At 35.1% G+C, this 20,285-nt stretch overlaps 2 protein-coding genes across 2 annotated transcripts in view; one reads left to right on the top strand and one right to left on the bottom strand.

Annotated features, from left to right (window-relative positions):
* On the top strand, positions 1-3,829 carry LOC148940076 (uncharacterized). The gene is made up of 2 exons (XM_089106070.1): positions 1-169; positions 3,625-3,829. Exons 1-2 carry the CDS (start codon positions 1-3, stop codon positions 3,762-3,764), a joined length of 309 nt encoding a protein of 102 aa, XP_088962196.1. The 3' UTR covers positions 3,765-3,829.
* Positions 3,830-4,726: 897 nt separating this feature from the next.
* The window catches only part of LOC148940077 (formimidoyltransferase-cyclodeaminase-like), a 127,872-nt gene continuing 112,313 nt past the window's right edge, over positions 4,727-20,285 (bottom strand). The window contains exons 8-10 of the mRNA XM_089106508.1: positions 15,344-15,505; positions 7,300-7,482; positions 4,727-5,066 (exon numbers count right to left, since the gene is read on the bottom strand). Of these exons, the coding sequence (XP_088962634.1) occupies positions 4,869-5,066; positions 7,300-7,482; positions 15,344-15,505 (543 nt within the window). The 3' untranslated portion in view covers positions 4,727-4,868. The remainder of the gene's footprint in view (positions 5,067-7,299; positions 7,483-15,343; positions 15,506-20,285) is intronic.

Consider the following 20,285-nt stretch of genomic DNA (forward strand, 5'->3'; position numbering starts at 1 on the left):
ATGGGGCCTGTGTGGCCCCATGAATTCTTTACTTCTAGCTGCTCAAAGTGCAGAAATATAATTTGTGGAAAGGATACTGAGGCAACAATCAAGTGTACAAGGTGCGGAGAATCAAATAATTTGAAGGAAAAACTCGAACAAATCAATCAAGCCAAGATTCTGTATCAAGGTACTAATCATAAAAATTTCACTTTTTCAACTCAAATACTGGACTTTTTTAAGTCAGCCATTTTGTAAGAAGCTTACTTTTGTGCCATATTTGTCTGCCAGCTTTTCCAAATTTTCAACTTTTGTTTTGCTTACATAAGAAGTTTAACCAATCTCCTTAATAACCCAGATTAAATGTCTTCACAAATGTTATTTTATGCGTCATCAGTTTACTGAAGTAATTAAATTAGTTTTGAAGTAAAACTGTTTAAAAAAAAATCGTCATTATAAAAAGAAGCAAAGACTGTCACCATTTCAACCACAGAACTCCAAACACTGAAGTTCGAGAGTTTTTCTGTATTTGCCCACCTTGATTTCTGATCTCGGATACTCGTTAGTCACTATTTTTAAGAGCAAGATTTTTAGTACCCTGGGGCACATATTATGCTATTTTAGGCAGAAAAAACCCTTATGAATGCATATTAGAAACTAAAAAGAGAACAAACAGAAACATACTACATACTACATAGAAACAACATAGAAACATACTACAAACTAACATAAAACATACTACAACATATAATACTACAACAACATATAATACTACAATATAAAACATACTACATAGAAACGAATACTATCAGAAACAAACACAAATAGAAACATAAGAAACCATATTACTGAATGAACAACGGAAAAACAGTTACTTCAACATCCATTTGTATAGCCGTACACGATTGTTTTGAGATAAGTAATTGGCCGGGAGTAACCGGGGCATTACAGATTATATAGGTATATTCTTAAATCCGTAAGCAGACACCAAATAAACATTGAAAACATTTCAACATTTGATACCTAAATTCAGATCAGGACCAGCAATGAATCTTCTTTCGGGATTTTCTTCGTTATTTCTTTTATGGAGTTATTCATGCTAGATTCAGAATGGCTCGCAAAAAAACATTATAAAGACAAGACATACCCTATGCCGCTGCACTGAAGAATAAACTAGTAACCTATATTCAAAGAGATCAAGACGTGCATGAGGATATACTCCCCTCCCCCCGCCTTGTGAGGTCAGTCAGTCACTAAAAGAAAAAAATACAAAATGAAAAACTTCTAATTTTGACGAGTGAGCGATTTAACCAATTTTGCTGTGTTTTATCAATTCTTACCGAAGTTTTGATTCTGCTTCACAATTTGCGTCAAGATTTTTTTTATTCTGCGCCAAAGTTTGCGTTCAGATTTTGGGACCTAAACACAGAATTTGATGGCGGAAAAAAATTTTAAGAAAAAAATTGTAGAATTCTTGTTATCAAAACCCGAATCAGACACTAACAGACTTAAAAAAAATCATCACAAGGGATAGATATAATGACGCCACCTTCCCACCAAGTGATCTCGTGTTGAAACAAGCGAATCATAAATATTGCAGGAAATTTGGTATTTTGATATATTTGACTGTCTATTTTGAACGTTTTTGCAAAGTAAATGTTGGTAAAATCACTAATTTGCTGACTTTAAACAACATAAGTAAATAATATACTGCGCTTTGAACAGAGTAATAGTAGGTAATAGAGAAGATATGGCGACTTCAAGATTACTGAAGTCGCTAAGATACTGCGGATTTTCTTCATTCTGTTTTCCCTGAATCATACGACAACTCCTATATCCGGTATTTGATGGTTCTATAGCAAAGGTATATTTTTTTTACCTCTTATTTTAGTTACAGGTATATTGAATAGGTAGTACTTTTCTCAACCATTTGTATTTTTTTTAATAAAGCTATTGTTAGCTTTTAGTTTTCAAGCTGTTGACACATTTAAAACCCCAATGAATTTTGACTATCATTATTATGGTTATTCTGAGTTGTTTAAAATATAATAGACTGCCAAGTCAAAAGACTCCAAAATAGATGTGCAAAACATTAACATATACTCTGGAGTCTTGGGAGCCTTTGGGCTATTGGTAAATCCTTTTCTTTAAGATTTACACAAATCAAACTGAGCTGCTTTAAACTCCTGAGACTAGGTGTCCACGTCTGTAGCTCCCTTACAGAGACTTTGTTGTTGCAAAGGATGTCTAACCGAGTTTTGAGTGCTTTAGTGTGTGTTCTTTGTACCTGAATATTATCTACAATTTTTTCAGAAGACTTTTGTGCCTTTAAGTGCCTATTTCCCTAACTTAAAAACCCTCAATTTGGGGATTAAAAAAAAGGTGAGGAAAAAGATAAAAAAAAATGGAAATGTTATGAATAAGTAATAGCAAAAATAATGTGTTGTATTTAAACTAGACTTCACATAGACAGCTTTACCAGCAACTATTTTGAACAGATGGCTCTTGTGGAGCCTCAAAAATCACTCTGTCCTCGTTTGCGGACACTGAGTTCCAAGCGAGTAATCTAGAAAGCTAAAACTAATTGGCTTCGGAGCCTGCTGAATTTTCGTTTTAGTTAAATATAATGATGATTGGTCGCTTAATTACTTTTGTAAGCTTTTTCGGCATAAATTTTTAATTTAAATTTGCTCTTAATTAGAAAAGTAGATTTCAAAACAATCTTCTGATTTCAAAACAAACTATCGTTTCAAGATATGTACAAAAAAGTGGACTGTGAGTCTGTTTCATCATTTTGTAGATGCCGCACTAGAAAATGCGCTCTACGAATTGAAGTGTAATGACCCAGAAGTTTCTGGTAATATAAACAGCTCATCGAACTTTGTTTCTGTGTTGTCGAGTTTCTGCTCAATTCTGGAAGGGTCATGAGGTCAAGATTATAAAGTGGAAGAATTACCAGGTGAAACTGGTAATCGTGTCTTGAGCATGAAAAACAGAAAAGTCCCTCCACCACAAGGAAAAGCAGCATTGTGCTTACAGGAATTCTGTGGCTTGAAAATGCCACTCCCTGCAGACGGCCAGAATGTTGTAAAAAGTTAAGATGGTTGGGTTCACAGTGCACAACTAGTCTCTGATTTAAAAAAGACAGCATTTACTTAAAAAAAATATTCAGGAAGAGTGAAGTTTTATTAGACAAATCTTTTTTAATGCACGATTTTTTTGTTTCTATACTTTCAATTAGATAGGAACCGAATGTCCACACCAGTGGACTTCCTTCAGGGATGTAATTATAGGGCCAGATTTTTTCAGCTTATTAGCATTAATGATGATTTTTTTTTAATTTCATTACAAAGAAATCCACAAAACAAGAAAAGTGCTTCTGTGTTCACGTCTTAGGAGGTTAACGATGGAGTCTAGCATTGCCAGTTCAGTCTAACAACTTTCAGATTAGGGTAGAGTCGGGCTTAGGTAATGATTTATTCCGTTATACTAATGCTTCTATTAATACACCGAAGTCAGTTTATATTTCCGGAAATAAAAACAGACCTAGAGTTTCAGTTTCCCGATCAACTGTTCTACCTAACATGTTCAAAGTGTCCCGGCTAAATATTTTGAGAGACAATATAATTTCAGATGCTTTTACAGAGATGGACGCAAAGAACATTAAAAAAGCAATACCACTACTCCAAGAAGCAATAACGCTGTTGGAAGCAAATGTTTGTCCTCCAGTTAAAATTCTGCATTTGGCCCAAGACAAACTTAGATTGTGTTTTAGTGCACTTTGATCTACATGGAATTACACTGCTAAGAAATAGATTATACTGGTTCTTGAATAAAATAGTGTCTCAGCTATTTTGTTACTAGGAAGGTTTAAATAAGTAGCCAATGAATGTGCTAAAACGTTCCTGATGGATGCACAAAGAAATTGTCATTTAATTTGTTTTTTACAGAATAATCGAAAAGGGATAAGAATAATAAAAAAATTGTTGGTGCTTGGAAACTGCAGCTTCTTAAAATATTATCTGATTTGAGTTGATAAGAAAAAAATTCTAAAATATATGTATATGTAAAACATATAGTACGATAAGTGTTGTGGCTGTTGTTAAGCCTTCAAATATTTTTTCAAGATGTTTTATTTACTAATTGAAAAGATGGTTTCCTTACAAATTTCCTTTTTGATTTAATTAGAATTTGATCATGTCGAAAAAGTACAACCGAAAACTGATTTTTTTTTTTTTTTTTTTTTTTTTTTTTTTTTTTTTACAGAATAATATTCTATGGCACGTGCGTAGATATAAAACCCGAGTTCATTTTCAGTGACACATGTTGACAACTTGTAGAGAAAAAAAACAGGGAAAAAACGAAAGTTTTTTCTACGAATACTACGAATACTTTTACGAATACCTACGAATACTTTTATTAATAAAATAAAAATAATGACCATCGTGTGACAAGCACCATAGTTCATATGTCTCAAAAGCTCACCATCGTTGTGACATATAAAATTGAATTTTGAAAATGGAAACAAAAATGAACTGAACTGGAAACTCCATAGATCTTGGTCTGAATGCATCATGCTTGGCAATATGCTCTAGCACTTTAATCACATACCGCTACAAAAAGATAAATATATAATCAAAAAGAAAAAGTACAGATATAAATTGTTGCAATGAAAAGCACTCTAGCTATTTCTCAGTGAACCAAATCATTTCAAAGGGTGGTATCTTAAAGATAAAGAGATTACACATGAGTGAAATTTGTTTATTCTTGGATTAAAAAAAAATAAAAAAGAAAGCGAAATCTAAGCTAACACGGAAAGAGTATTAAACAATAACAATTCTCAATTGCGCCATCAAGCTATTTAACAAACACAGTACCAAGGAAGAAACTTAAGGAGATCCCAATTCGGGTCGTCTTGATTCGAGGATGTCCAACACTTTTTGACGTTCTTCAGTGACGGCATCAACGATCCCTTGAATCTCTTTTTCAGCAGCTTTACGCTTCTCTTCATCTTTAAGACTTCCAAGGTTCGTCAAGACGTTGTAATATGCACCCAAAATAGCAGCCTCTAGACACCGGACACCAACCTATAGTTATAGAACCGATAAAGTCTAAGAACACCATGTACATTTGTTATGCAGTGCTTTACTTAAGTAAAACCCTGTCAAGGGGTTCTTCATTAAGATTTACCCAAGGTGTTCCTTCCCAATCCAGGAATTTAATTTAAAAGTATATAGAAATACATATATTATCCTGAGACTTTGGCCTAAAAAGGAAATTACCTTTAACCACCAGCCGCCAGTACTTCCACCCCTAAATGGCTATTTGAACCCTTTCCACTAACTTTTGACAATATGAACCTATAATGAGCAGTTTAATTTTTTTTCTTCTTTTTCTTCTTCATTCGACTGCTTATTCCAACTGAGATAAATTTTGTTGAAGATATTACTCCCACTGCCACTTACTAAGTAGATGTACAACATGACTTGAATGAACTAGCAGAAAAGTTTCACGCCAAGGGCCGGTAAATAAATCTTGAGAAAACAAAATATGTCAAATTATGTATGCCAAATAAAATTGCAGCTATTTTGGTAGAACGAACCCAGTCAAAGGGCATGGACATTGAAGAGCTCATATAATTCAGGTAGTAAAATGACCCAAGATGGAAACTATGGCAGAGAACTCATCATGCAAATAGTGTATGCAGATTTAGTTCTCCTAGCTCTGCGTCTCCAATGTTTAAAGATGCAGAAATTATTCTCTAAATTCAGAATCACGTTCATTTAGAAGTATTATTCACTCTGTACTCATGTATGCATGTGAATCATGGAGTCTAGCAAATGATGCAGATTAAACACTGCGTCGATTATTAGAGTTCCAAATGTAGTAAGAAGAATGGTCAAAACCTTTCCTTTGTCAACAAGTTTCTGGACACAAAACAGCCAAATGCAACCAATGAAATCAAAATTAGAAGACGAAGATAGAGGCAGGGGCGTCCCGAGGGGGAGGGGAGCCCCCGAACTTTTTTGGCATTCGGTAAAATTTTCGCCGAAGGCAAAAAATTAAGCCAAAATTTAGCAAAATTCTTGATTTTTTCAGAAGGTTCGGCACAAATCAGGTAGCGATTTGGTAAAATTTACGAAGATCGCCCCCCAATAAAATGAGCCTCAGGATGTCCCTGGATACAGGGACTATATGTCCCATATTAACAAAGGAAACCTCCCTCAGGATTTATAGTGTTCAGTTTCACTGGGCCTGCCAAGAATTGGAAGACAACGCAACACACTACGTCTATTCCTGCAGAAAAAAGTGATAAGACATGAAAGTCTACTGAATGTGCAATGGCCTTTGAGTTGGGATTGATCAAAGTATAAGTCAACCGTCACTCTTCTTTGTGCCTTCAGCCCCAGGCGCATCCAAGTCTAAGTAAGTGTGATAAATCTCGCTCATTTATCCTTTTTCCTAATACAATACTGTTAAAATGGTAACAGGTATAGAGCCACATAAATGTAAAAAAAGAAAAAAAGAAAGGCAACAGATACCGAGAGTACAACTAAGGAGGGGCGTGGAGCCAAAATTTATCCACCTCCTCAACCTCTACAAAAGTAATGATTGTGGAAAACATGATTATTGTGTAATAACTAATGAGGAGGGGGTGAGCTTAAAAAAAATAGATTAATGTAATCTTCAACTTTTTTATATAAAGACGCCCTTTTTAAAACACCAGACTCCTTATCCCATTGCTTTGCAAACATGTAATGTTCGATCTTGTTCAAGATGGGGAATTCCAAACTTATATTTTAACTAAAGAAATTCATATGTTTTATGCTTCTGTTTTGAATTTCTTTAATTTTCTGCTCAAAATGTATCAACAATTTTTTCCCAAAATCATTCTGATTTATCAGAGCAATTCACTAACAAATTTATGCAAGCTGAAGGACCTAATATTAGTAAAATCGTTGCTAATTAGTTTTGGTTAAGGACGGCAATAAAAACCTACAATTCAAGAAGCAGAGAAATATCAGTTTATTTGTGGCATTGGAAACACAAATAACACATGGAATAAATACTTCCTTTTTCGTTTTGTTTAAGAATTGAACAACAAATTTGCTCTCATTTAAATAACAATATTCTTCTTTTGATAGTTGCTTCAAGGACACATTAATGAACAACTGCTCTACAGTATTTCATCTTCAACCTTTCGTCGTTAAGATTGAACGACTGAAAAGCAAGATTTTTATTGTTATAAACCTGGAATTTATTAAATATAACATTTTTGAACATTAGAACAATATGAAAATAACTATCGAAAATAATTACCTGTATATCTGAGATACAATTGATATTTCCAAATTTTGCTAGCTCTTGCAAAAGCGGCCACATACCGTTAGCAGTTCTTCCGATGTTCAAGGGAGAATTCACAGTTTTTAAGACAGCTTTTTCAATTTCTTCATCATGCTTTCTTTTTTCTTCGTCTGTCCCACGCGGAAGTCTTGTTGCACTCTATAGAAAAAGTCAGTCAATCTTAAAAATATAGGATTCGAATTCATAGGAATGGACAGTAGGAACTAAGCATCAAGGCTGCAATGAAACATTTTTATATATATTAGACTATCAGTATATTTTTTTTTGGAAACCCAGCTTTCCAGAGCCCTGCCGACTCTTATTTCAACCCTTCCATTTCTCAACACATATTATGCATTTTTAACGGTCTTGACCTAAACGAACTATTGCAGCTGAGCTCACTAAATTGATTGGTAAAGTTTGCTGAGTGACTAGATGTCCTCTTCTTTATTAGCCTAAGCACAAAGGCATTACGTACATACTATATATTGAAGATTAATCTTCATGTTTAAGTTACATGATTAAGGATGATATTCCCTATGGCACATGCGATTTTGTGACAATTCTGCAGCTGCAACTTGAACCGAAAGGACTATCTATCCATTTACTGAGTCAGAATTGTGATGTAACTTAGACTTTTTCTTAGAGAAAAATCAAAACCTACTTAAGGAATAGGAGAGTTTTCTTGTTTAAGTAATACTCAATCTAAATGTTACACTTATCATAACATAGGAAAATTCACAGCAAATTTCAAAAATGTAATTCGGTAGATGGAAAAACTTGGATCTCAGCTTCTGAGTGAGAGAGAAACGGTCATCTTATGTGAAAACATCAAAATTATGGAACTTCAGAAAACAGCACAGCAATAAAATTTCACAGGGGATGTAAGCCTTAAGGTAATATATGTTGGTTTCTTCCTTACAAGAAGTAGTTAAACGCATTACCCACTATATTCATTCTCTCAATTACTTTTTGTTGCCTCTGTCACACTACCACAGACGTTCAATACAATTGGAATTAAGCTTTTGCAAGATAATGATTCAAAGTGGTAGGGGGTGAAAATATACATATAAATGTTGGAGTAAATTGAGATTAAACGTACTATGTTTTTTTGGAATATTTGGGTTTCTTTAGCCATAGCTTCTTCATTATGCCAGAAACATAATTTTACTTCTATAGAGTGGGGGAGGGAATATGCAGCAATCTAATTCCAATTCTGCTTTGATTTATTTGTCTTATTGGTGGCGTGGATAACAAAACTAAACAGGCACATTATTTCTGTAGATTCTATGTTTTGTACCTTTTCTTGATATGTCTTCTGAATCTGAGGAAACGGCGCAATCCCACTGAGCCGTTGCTACTTTCTAATACTGTCTGTTTTACTAGAAACTGTTTTTCTACTTCGGTAACGCTAACATTAAGCCTCTTTCATTAGTAAGTGTAGATAGATAGATAGATTTATTCACGCTAAATTCCTATTTGGCCATGGTGAAACACAACAAACAAGCGAAAAAAAAAACACACACACACAAAAAACCTCAAAAAGCAAACTGGCAAAACACTAGAAGTGACTATTCAAAAAAATTTTCACGATGTTTCATGCCTACCAGGACGAACATTTCAACAATTTTTATATCTAAATAACACCTACTTTCCAAAATTTCCAAAATCCATTCTCTCCCCCAACGGAAAAGACGGGGGGCAGTGTTCTTCTTACCTCCCTATAACTGTCGCGCCTGTACTGTGCAAGTTCTTTGAATTACTTGTTGTAAATAGGCTTAGTGCTACATGTAACATGCGGGATAACCAATTTGGTACAAAAAGAACATGAGTAGAGAACACGCGCATTGAACAAACTTCCAACAGAAAAGAAATGAGGTTAGCGAGTCCTAATGATTCCTAATTTGTTGATTGACGCCGATGATTCAAATGAGACACTGTATTTTGCCGGTCACGATGTCAAACGCATGTTCTACTCCGGTGTGCACCCTCAGATATTGTTGTCTATTCGAAAGCGTGGCGTTGATAAGTCTATTCTACTTGCACTGAGAAATATGTATAGTAAATTAAAAGCGCGTGCAAATGTACCGTGTGTTAATGCTTAAGCCCTATCTTCTAGTCTTATACCCGTAGAGAATGGAATACGCCAAGGGGCAATCACTTCGCCACCGCTATTCAATGATAGTATTATTTCATCGCAAGAACCGGTTCAGTCTACTTGTATCTTTAGAGGTCTCAATGTTTTGCTGATCAATTATGCCGACGATATTTTGAACGCGAATAGAACAGTTGTAGGCATCGAGGAGACTTTCCGTGTTTTGAGTAAAGAGTACAGTAACATACGTCTTTCTTTCAATCCCCAGAAGAGTGATGTTTTCGTATATAATAGCCGCGTTAAAGATAGTGTACCAGTTGATACTATTTTCAGAACTTATAAGATTAAGTCTTCGTCTAAGATTATGTACCTCAGCCTTCCAATATGTAGCGATCTTAAAAAAAACTCGCGATTGCCTTGTTTCGTTGTTCGCGGTAAAGACACGCAGGGCTTATGGAAATCTCGTCTCAATGAAGTGCCACTTTAACCGTTTTCTACTCGCAAGGGTGTATAAAGCTTTTGTTTTGCCACATGTGCTAGCCCTATCTCCGTTTCGGAAAATATTTACTTCGTCTGATCACCGCAGTATTCGGTCTACTTTCTACAGATATGGCAAGTATCTACTTCGTCTTCCAATTTGGATGAGGAATTCGAAAACATCTCTAAAGTATGGTATAACCGACTCGCTCATAGCTGTACTGAATCGCCGTGCTCGATTTGCAAAGGTATTTGAACTAAGCCACTCTTCGTTATACGTCACAATAACTTAAATTTGTCAATTTTTTTTTCGTCGTAGTAATTTTCTTTATCTTGTTTTGTCTTGTCTTTTAGCTGAGTTTTCTTTGGATATTTTGATGTTATTTTTTTTCTTGTACTCCATTTACAACATTTTCTATGTTTAAAAATGGGTAATAAAATAATAATAATAATAATAATAATATTGGTAAAAATATTGAATCTGACACTTTTTTGAATCAGTGACCGCGAGTGGTCTTCTACCCACAATTTTTTTTTTCCATTAGGGTTGATTCTGTGAGATCAACTTCAACATTAATTGACAACATTTTTGTATCTACTTCCCTGGGAAATGACCTGTCCTCAAATATAATATTTTCGGATCTGTCAAACCACTTTCCTATTTATTTGTCATTACATTCACAACCACTAGCTCAACGCTCTAGAATAAATATATATCCCAACACCTACTAAAAATTATAGCTCTGCGAATATGACCCATTTTACCGATCGCCTAAGAACCACTGACTGGTCCGATGCTTTAAATTGTCAAGAGGTAAATTCTGCCTCAAATGGTTTTGCGCAACGACTAAGGGAGATTATCCATTCAACTTTACCTATTCGTAAACCTAACCGGAAAACTATCGCTATATGCCCCTGGATCTCACATAGCCTCATTGTTTCCTCGTATCGTAAAAATAAATTACATAAGTAGCCTGTAAGACCAGTAGTGATATTGACCTATCAAATTATAAAAACTTATAAACTAAACTTATCCGTGAAGCAAAGAAAAATTATTATTATATAAAAATTCTCAATTGCAAAGGAAACCTGAAAAAGATTTGGTCCACCATTAATGATATACTCTCAAAAAGTAGAAAATCAAAGTCTATGCCTATTCGCCTTAACGACACAAACGGCAGATTAGATGACTCTTTGCATGCACCTGATGCATTTAACAATTATTTTTCTAATATTCCTCATGTTGACTCCCGCTCCTCCTTCCAGGCTGTACTCCCTTGCTTCAATTCTAGATCCATATTTCTCTGCCCAATTGATAGCAATGAGGTACTTCAAATCATCGGTTCTCTCCCTATTTGTTTAATACCTGACTGTCATCTATTAAGTAATAAGCTCCTGAAGACCATACCTCCTTTTGTTTGCGAGGCCATCAAGCACATTGCCACCCTATCTTTAACCAAAGGAGTTTTTCCTAATTTACTAAAGTCAGCCATTGTTATTCCAGTTTGTAAAATGGGTGATTCATCTGAGATAGGTAATTATCGTCCAATCTCAATTCTTCCTGTTATATCCAAAGTGCTAAAGAGAATTATCTTCAGACGTCTGTCTCCCTTTCTGTTCAGCAGTCAGCACTCCGTTTCCTTGATTTCTCCTCATCATTATGACTTTTGGCCGAAATTTGCAACTACTCATGCTCTAATTGACATCACACAGTTCATACGCTCAAAACTTGACCTTAAATAAACTGTATTGGACTTATTTTTGGATTTTTCTAAGGCCTTTGACTCGGTCGATCATAGCATTTTAATAAGTAAATTAAATAGTGGCGGTATTTTGGAGTTCCCCTCTCTTGGTTTGACTCTTATCTATCTGGAAGGGTACAGATTGTGAGCCTAGGTGGAGTATCTTCTCAGCCCTTACCTGTTCAGAGGGGTGTCCCGTAAGGCTCCGTTCTAGGCCCGATTTTATTTCTTCTATATGTCAATGATCTTGTTATTGACCTGGGCCATTCAGTGTATCCTGTACTATTTGCTGATGAAAGCAACTTCTTCATCACTGGCACCAATTTACCATCGGCAATAACCTCTGCCCAAGTTCTTCGGAACAGAGTCCAGGCGTGGTGATATACGAATAACATGACCATTAATAGCAAAAAAAAGTAGTATAATTTAGAACCCCCTACAACAAATGCGTAATCCATCCTGTTCTTGGTCTCAAGTGTTCCTCCGACATCCTCCCGCAAGTGGAGGTTGCCAAGTTTCTTGGTGTATTTATTGACTCATGCTTGTCATTCTCTTCTTATATATTACATCACGGCAATAATTTTGAGACAAGTAGCTATGATTAACCGTGTTAATTATTTTCTTCCTCCTGATATCTTAGTTACCCTCTATTATTTCTTTATTTTTCCTTACTTTTCTTATTGCGGATCAGTTTGGGGAAATACAAATCGCTCCTTCACTAAAAAACAAAATTTGCCCAAAACCATGCCATTAAAGCAGTTTTTCGGCTTCCCCGTCTATATCCAACCCGTGATTTATACTCAGATTTTGGTATAGCTCCACAAGATCAAATAATAAAAAATTAAACTTATCACTTGCTTACTCAGCTTTACACAACAATCTTCCTCCTCAACTACTAACCTATTATAATGTTAATTATTCAGAAGCCCATTGTCTCCGTTCATCGAATAGAGCCATTATAATCCCTAAATGTGTTTCCAGTGCTGCCCAGCAATCTCCCATTTACAAATTTATTATTCAATGGAACAAATACCCTCCAGTGTTGAGCTAGCCATAAGTTCCCCACGCTGTACAATAATGTAATAAAACTTGACAATATAATCTAATCTTTCAACTTTTAACCAATTTGCCTTAATTACCCATGTTTTATTCTTATTTCTTTTATTTTCTTTATCTTGTCCGATTTCAGTTCACTTCAAATTTCTTTTTATTTATTATTTTTTTTGTTATGGTCCTAAACAAGTTCTCTTCTAGGATGTTTATTGTTATTGATGTTATGTTTTATTTTTATTCAAATAAATGGAATTGAATAATATGTAGAATAACTTTAGCAAACACATTTTGCTTATAAACCCGCTATAATTTAACCCCCCCCCCTACCCCCTAATATGCAATAATATAGCCCAAATTATATAAGTCCAATGCATTTTGTGACCCGTCACTTGTCTTTGTGGCTATGAAACTAGTTTTCTCATATCTAACCTAAGCGTAATTCTTGAGTGTGTTTCGTTTAACTAAAAAGTATCCTTTAATTTTATTACAGTTGCTTATTTTAAAAAAAATATTTAACTTATTTAGCACATTAAATTTAAAGCTTAATTGTTGGGGAGCCTCTACCCATCAAATGTTCTTCGAAATCATTAATCATGAATGAAAACAGCCTTGGGGAAGTTTTACATCCCTCCTTAACCCCAAGTCTACTCTTAATAACTGCTACAATCTTAACAAATACGCTTGGTAGCTCAAGGGCTAACAACAACTCTATTATTAAGCTTCTATCCCCTCCATCAAACGCCTCATTTAAATCCAAAAACGCAACAAGTAGCCTGTCCTCTTTTCTCCTAAATTTTTTCCTAATCTTCCAATAAAACAAAAATCCGATCTATAGGACCAAAAGGGGTAAAAAAAACAAACAAAACAACAGAAATCAGAGGAGGATCGACTCGCTAACCTCATTTCTTTTCTGTTGGAAGTTTGTTTCTAAAAGGCTCGATGGAAGTTTCCGAAAGCATGGCTGTAACCAGGATTTTTATTCGCGGGGGGGGGGGGGGTCAAATCTTCTAACAACAATCTTCCTGCAAATCTGATCTATTTTGGCCTACCCAACTATCTATTCTGTGACATAATATCTTTACTAATAACCATTACCTAGGCTTATACCGCTATAATTCCCATGGTCTAATCTACTCCCCCCCTTTTTTTAAATAAAATAGAAGCAGTCAGAGGCAAAGGCCATACTGTGGAGTCAGACATATATGTATTAGGAAAGTCAGACAAGGCAATTTTGTTTTTAGGACAGTTATTATTTAAATGTAACTGAAATGCAATAGTAATCTTCAAGGTGGAACTTAGTAACTCGAAACCTCTTCATCCAAAAACTGTTTCGGTTCAGATGTCCGCTGGCTGCTATTGTTAATGCCTTTTTTTGCGGTAAGCCTTTTGTTTCCATTAATTAGTACTTAAATAAGACATTTTCCATTCCATTCCATTCACTCCGAAATTAAATAAGACATTTTTCTCCCGTTTTGGTTTTTGTTCAAAATTTTATGGTTTACAAAAATTACATAAACAGGGTATTGTCTTTAAGGCCTGCCCTAGCTTGTACAAAAGCCCTCGCTTCCAATATTGGAAAATGACTATGTACTGCTTTCAAATCTATGCTTTATTCTCAAAATTCCTACATAAGTAACTCCGTAGATTTAGTTAAAAAACTTAAAAATGTGAGTATATCAGAAAATGCAATAGTAATTAGCTTTGATATTATTTCTATGTATGCAAATATTGATGATGTAATATCTGAGCAACTAAAGAAAATTAAATGGAACAAAATCATCATTTAATCGAAGATTTGGCAACAGGGATAGATTATGAGGTTTTCATGACCTTGGTTAAATTTTGTAATAAATATTCGATGTATATCCAATTCCTTCATTTTTTCATCAGCAAATAAAGGGTCTACCCATGGGTGCACCTCTATCAGGTTTACTTGAGAACATCTATATAGGATACCTTGAAAATTGGGCCTTAAGTTCAAATTTTTGAAGTATATAAACTGAAAATATTACATGGATGACTTTGGAATTATGAGGAAGGTGGACTTATAGTTTTTTTCTAGAAATTAATGCAAATAAAATACCATTTCTAGATGTGTTAATTATTAGTAGCATTCTTAAACTGGGTTTTACTACTTAAAAAAATCCACATAAAACAAAAGACATAGTCATTTTAAGCCTAATCACCCCCCCACAAGTTAAAAGAGCTGACGCAACGTCTCTCGTAGATCATGCCGTAAACATTTGCTCTGAATCCTAAATAACAGCATAACTAAATTTGATCAGAGACGTTCTTTTTGGAAACGGTTGTTTCATCCTTTTTATTAATAATACAAATAGCCGTAGACTAAAAAGACACTCGCTTTAAAGATATATTACCATGTGAGGTTCCTGATAAGCCCTCAAATATAATATACCTTCCATATATTCCAAAAATTACTACGAATTTAAAAAAGTTTGGACACAAAATAGCGAAAAGATGAAGTACTGAGGAGGCGGCAACTCCCTTCATATACGTAATAATTTCTGCTTGTTTCAAGTTTTAACCTTGCTTCTTACTTTCAGTTGAAAAAACTTGTTTTTTTTATTGAATACCACATAATGTAGAAAAAGATTTCGACATTTTCGATATTTTTAGACAAAACTCTACTTACCATATAGCTGTCAAATGCAATAGTGTCACCATCTATCATGGGCATCAATTCTTGCATTAACATATACATGGGGGGAATGACAGCTCTTGCTTGTTTGTCATACTTGTCCACACTCTTCTTGCCATAGGTTAATTGTCCAACCATTACAGGCAAGGCTGCACCCTGCAAGTGACAATAAAAGTATATCTAATTATCGAAAACGTTCCAGCTGTCCCCCCCCCCCCCAACAAAAAAATGGCTTCCTTTGCCAATTTTATGGACACAATTCAAAAAATTGCACACTTGTTCATACATGGTGCTTAGCCGATAAGACCCTTGACAGGACCATAATTTTCCAGTGCTTTATCGATGTCTTATCAGAATGCCCCTTTTGGGGGTAATTAGTAAAGGGCGAAGTGTCTTTCTCGTATTATATTTTTCTCAGCCATTTTGAATGGAAGTGGTGGTTGTAGAAACTTAGGAGGAGCTCCTTAGATTTGAAGCTGAAAGTTCTAGTACTTTTTCCAAGAGCCAAAGGTGATTGGATTAAAGTAAAATTTAATTCTTTCACAAGAAATACTGCATTTTTTGGCAGCCAAGCTATTATTCATAAAGACCCAGAAAAAACAGACAAGTCTCTCATTTGTGTTACAAACATCCATAGATGGAATAACACACACGGATTTTGAAAAGATAAGATATGTAAATATAGGAATATCAGTCACACAGTTGTTGTCCTAGAATTTTGATGAACTAGAATTTTGATGAATTTTTTTTAAACGAAATTGTCGTTTTGTTTGCAAGAATTCGCCGTCCGTATCTAACAAAAGTATATTTTAACTTCAAGTTATAAGAATATATATCAGCAATCATACTTAGTTCCGTAATACGATGTTTACGTACAAAAAAAAAAATCGCTTCACGATCTGAACGAACTTTTTTGGCCAACAAACAAGAACGAGAAATATTCCCGACGAATGACGATTTTTCACGAATGATTTGCCACTATTTGGTATTTGATCATTCGTCATGAATCGTCATCGTGATTGTTTCTGCACTAACAGATATGTTTCAGTGTCTCAGTACTGACAGTATCTTAGGATTAGAAATTCTACGAAGTGCCAAAAAGTTCCTTCATCTTTATCAACCATAATGTATAATTTAGACTGATACACAAACGACTATTAATCTTTTTATTGAGTAACAGAATCACTTGTCAACAATATATATTAGCACGAATACTGTTGCCTTAAATGTTCTTCAAATTTATGTCACACTTGGCAATCTAATTGAAAGTTTGCAATACTTTTTTAGAGAATTTAAGAAAAAGTCCCAAGCAAATGGGTTAATCAGAAACTTAAATAAAATTTGGCCCAATGTTTCCAACTCTACAGATTTGCTATAAGTGTACAGTTTTTCATGGGCGTAGGGAGGGGGGCAGAGGGGGTGGGGGCATCTGCCCCCCTAGACCTTCAAATTTACATTAGACCTTCAAATTTCCATATGACTGAAAAAGCAGATGGTTTGGAAAAAGCAGTTGATAAAACTCCATCACACTATCGACTGCCCCCCCTAGACAATATCTGCCCCCCCCTACACAATATGCTGCCTACTCCCATGCAGTTTTTCAGTCCTGAGTCCTATTATTCAGTCCTGAATAGAGGTAATAAAAATATTTGTGTGCAGCACTTTGTTGTTAACTTCCATTTCTCATTAGTACAGTAGTAGTTCAAATGTCAGCTCTACAAGGATCGACAGTACTCTATGGTGGTTTTGCAGTGAGAGGGACTGATTTGAGGCGTTCCTCTGCACTAAGGACCCAGAGCCACACAAGACTCAGCAGGACTGGAGGCACATTCAGAGTTTGCATACACCTCGAAAATGTTCGACAACAGTGGTTCACCCTCGCTTCGCATATATTCTGATTAAAAATAGCGAAAACACCAGTTTTCAAGCAGACAGGATTTAAAAAAAAAAGAAAACTGAACATCGAAATAAGTTGCTTCAGAATACACATAGAAAACTAGTTTTATCTATTCTAGAATACTTTGAACAATAAAAGCTTTTATGTAAAATTAACATGTAGTGTCACTAAAAATCAATTCGCCCATAAAATACTGACATGATTTCTAAATGGAATAATACACTAAAAATATTTCATTTCATGAAGTATTACGTGTCAAAACAGCACATTACATTCCATAAAACTGCAATAAAGTTTTCGAATCAATTACCATTCAAGTTGAGTTCTCTTCTATACTATACACCTCTTTGTTTGTCTGTTGGTTAGCTATGCACCCCTAAGCAAATGTACCAAATGAGCTGAAATTCTACCAAAATGTTTTAAAATTACAATGAAAAACATAGACAATAAAACATGGCATTTATAAACTAAGAACAACAAAACACAAAAAAAAATCAAGAATGTGGAATCATAATAGCAGAAGGCCATTGCAAGGGCCAAAAGTCTAATACGAGAAGATATTTGATATATATTTTTATATAAAATGTTAAACGTGAAAATGTAGTTGCATTATTGGACGATACTATAAAACGGTTTTTTCGTCTTTGGTTAGTTTGCCATGCATTCCTAGCTCAATTGACCAATTGGAATCAAATTTGGCAAGAAGAACCTTCTCTTACAGGAGATGCTCAAGAGAGGAGTGTAACTTTTTTCAGCAGAACAAGAACTCTGAAATTTAACCAAAATTTCTGAAAGTTACTTCAAAACCTAGGGTGACTTCATAACTTTTTAATGATATTCTTAATCAATTTGGAAATGAATTAACTAGGCTGAAACTTTGCATGTGTGATCATCTTTGGCAGGAGAAGATCAAGAAGGGGGGGAAGGTCCATTTGTGATTTCAGCCGGATGGGTGGCCTAAACAAAGCGAGTTGCGCGCCCAGCTGAATCACAGAGCATTAAGAAATTAGAAATATGATAACATACGGGTATAAGATAATCGATATTATAATTCAATCTGAGACTGAAACATTAAGACTGAATTTGGCATGCGTAACATTCTCTGCTGGGAGAAACTCAAGAAGCAATATGTTCCTTTTTTCGATGGGCTGGAGGCTTAGGATTGACCGGGGCAAAGCGAGAGTCGTCGCACGTGCCGGCCCCGTATTAATATTGGAATTCTTGAATTAATCTGTGAATTTTGTAAAACTAGCTGCTTCTAAAATCTAGAAATTTCAGGGGATGGGGTAAACCGAAGTCCCCTCTCAGACATGCCCGCGTATCATTGTCAAACGGTTCGTGGCAACGAACTGTCAATAAGAAGCGATCCGGCCTCAATAGTAACTGAAACTCTAAAAAAAAGGAATTTTGATACCAATAGATACATCAAAAGAATCAGATTTTTATGCTGATTTCAAATATATAAGTTCAGTTTAGTATTACCCATCAAAAGTTACGCGCCTGAGAAAATTTACCTTATTTTGAAAAAAGGGGGAAACACCCCCTAAAAGTCAAAGAACCTTAATGAAAATCACACCATTAGATTCAGCGTATCAGAAAACCCTATCAAGCTCCTATCTGCAAAAATGTGGAATTTTGTATTTTTTGCCAAGAAGATCACGGATGCGTGTTTATTTGTTGTTGTTTTTTCCAGGGGTGATCGTATTGACCCAGTGGTCCTAGGATACCGCGAGAGGGCTCATTCGAACGGAAATTAAAAGTTCTAGTTCCCTTTTAAAAACACCAAGAAAATGGAGGGCAACTAGGGCACCTCCCACGCTCATTTTTTTCCCAAAGTCACCGGATCAAAATTTTGAGATAGCCAGTGTTCAGCATGGTCGAAAAATATAATAACTATGTCTTTGAGGATGACTTAATCCTCCACAGTTCCCGGGGGAAGGGCTACAAGTTATGGACTTTGCCCAATGTTTACATATAGTATTGGTTATTTTGAAGAATACAAACGTTTTCTGGGGGGATTTTTTCTGGTAGTGGGGGGGAGGTGGATCGGGGGTTACGTGGGAGGATCTTTCCATGGAAAGATCAGTTGAAAAATTTTCGACTGAAAATTTTTCAACATCAAAACTTAAAACGAACAGAAACTGTTATGTATATCACTATCACACCACATCAGCAACTTGGTGGTTTGGAATTTGAAAATAGAATTTTTGGATGATTTTGTGAGATAAAACATTTATTTCTACTTATATACAGCATTTTCTACTTATATTTATCCTTAAGTATTATCTTAAGTTGATTCCCTTATGGTTGGACTTGGTTTACCTGGACTCTGAAGCTGGTGATATTTTATATTATATTCCCATGGGTATTAGCCTTTGTGTTCAATTCTAATTTAAACAAATAAAAAGCAGCTGTTTTTTGTTTGTAAACACAATTCTTCTTCTAATTCACAGCAGGCAGGCTATTCAGTTGGTACTATTTAGCCCTCTTCTTTTTGCTTCACTCTGTGGGCTACAGAGCTACTGGCTTGGTTGTCTCTTATTTATTAGATATTCTCAGATATCTTTTAGTAGATCTTTCGACTCAAGGAGTTCAAATATAAGATGATAGATATCGATTTCTGTGCTCTGTGTGCAGGTATAGTTGGCTAGGCTCTTGGCTGATAGTGAGATTTTGTGGTGTTTGAAACATTTTAACAGTTTACAAAGCAAGGTATGTTGTGCAGACGTAAGCATATTACATTCAAATAGGCAATGGTCAATTGTTTGAATTGAACCGCTTGAATTAGAAAACTTATATGAGAATGCAAGAAAATTTTGTCCATTTGTTCCAGAACGAATTCTATGATAAATTTTAGAAATATACTTATTGGGAAAGGATAGGATTAATCTTATTAAAATTAATATCTGATAGCCTCCAGCGGTAAATATCTCTAATTGGGATTGGTCTCCCACTTGGCTGGTCAATATTTATAGCATTTTTTGCTATTTCATCAACCTTATGATTACCACTTATGCCAGAGTGGCTAGGAATGTACTG

Source organism: Artemia sp. Qi Xiang Cuo, chromosome 20 (assembly GCF_049724085.1).
Source record: "Artemia sp. Qi Xiang Cuo chromosome 20, ASM4972408v1, whole genome shotgun sequence".
NCBI classification, from domain to species: domain Eukaryota; kingdom Metazoa; phylum Arthropoda; class Branchiopoda; order Anostraca; family Artemiidae; genus Artemia; species Artemia sp. Qi Xiang Cuo.

What these genes read in the sequence shown, in the direction of transcription:
- LOC148940076 (XM_089106070.1), top strand. Translation starts at nt 1, where the DNA reads ATGGGGCCTGTGTGGCCCCATGAATTCTTTACTTCTAGCTGCTCAAAG. An exon ending in AGCCAAGATTCTGTATCAAG is followed by an intron (nt 170 to 3,624) that starts GTACTAATCATA and finishes ATGCTTTTACAG; the next exon opens with AGATGGACGCAAAGAACATT.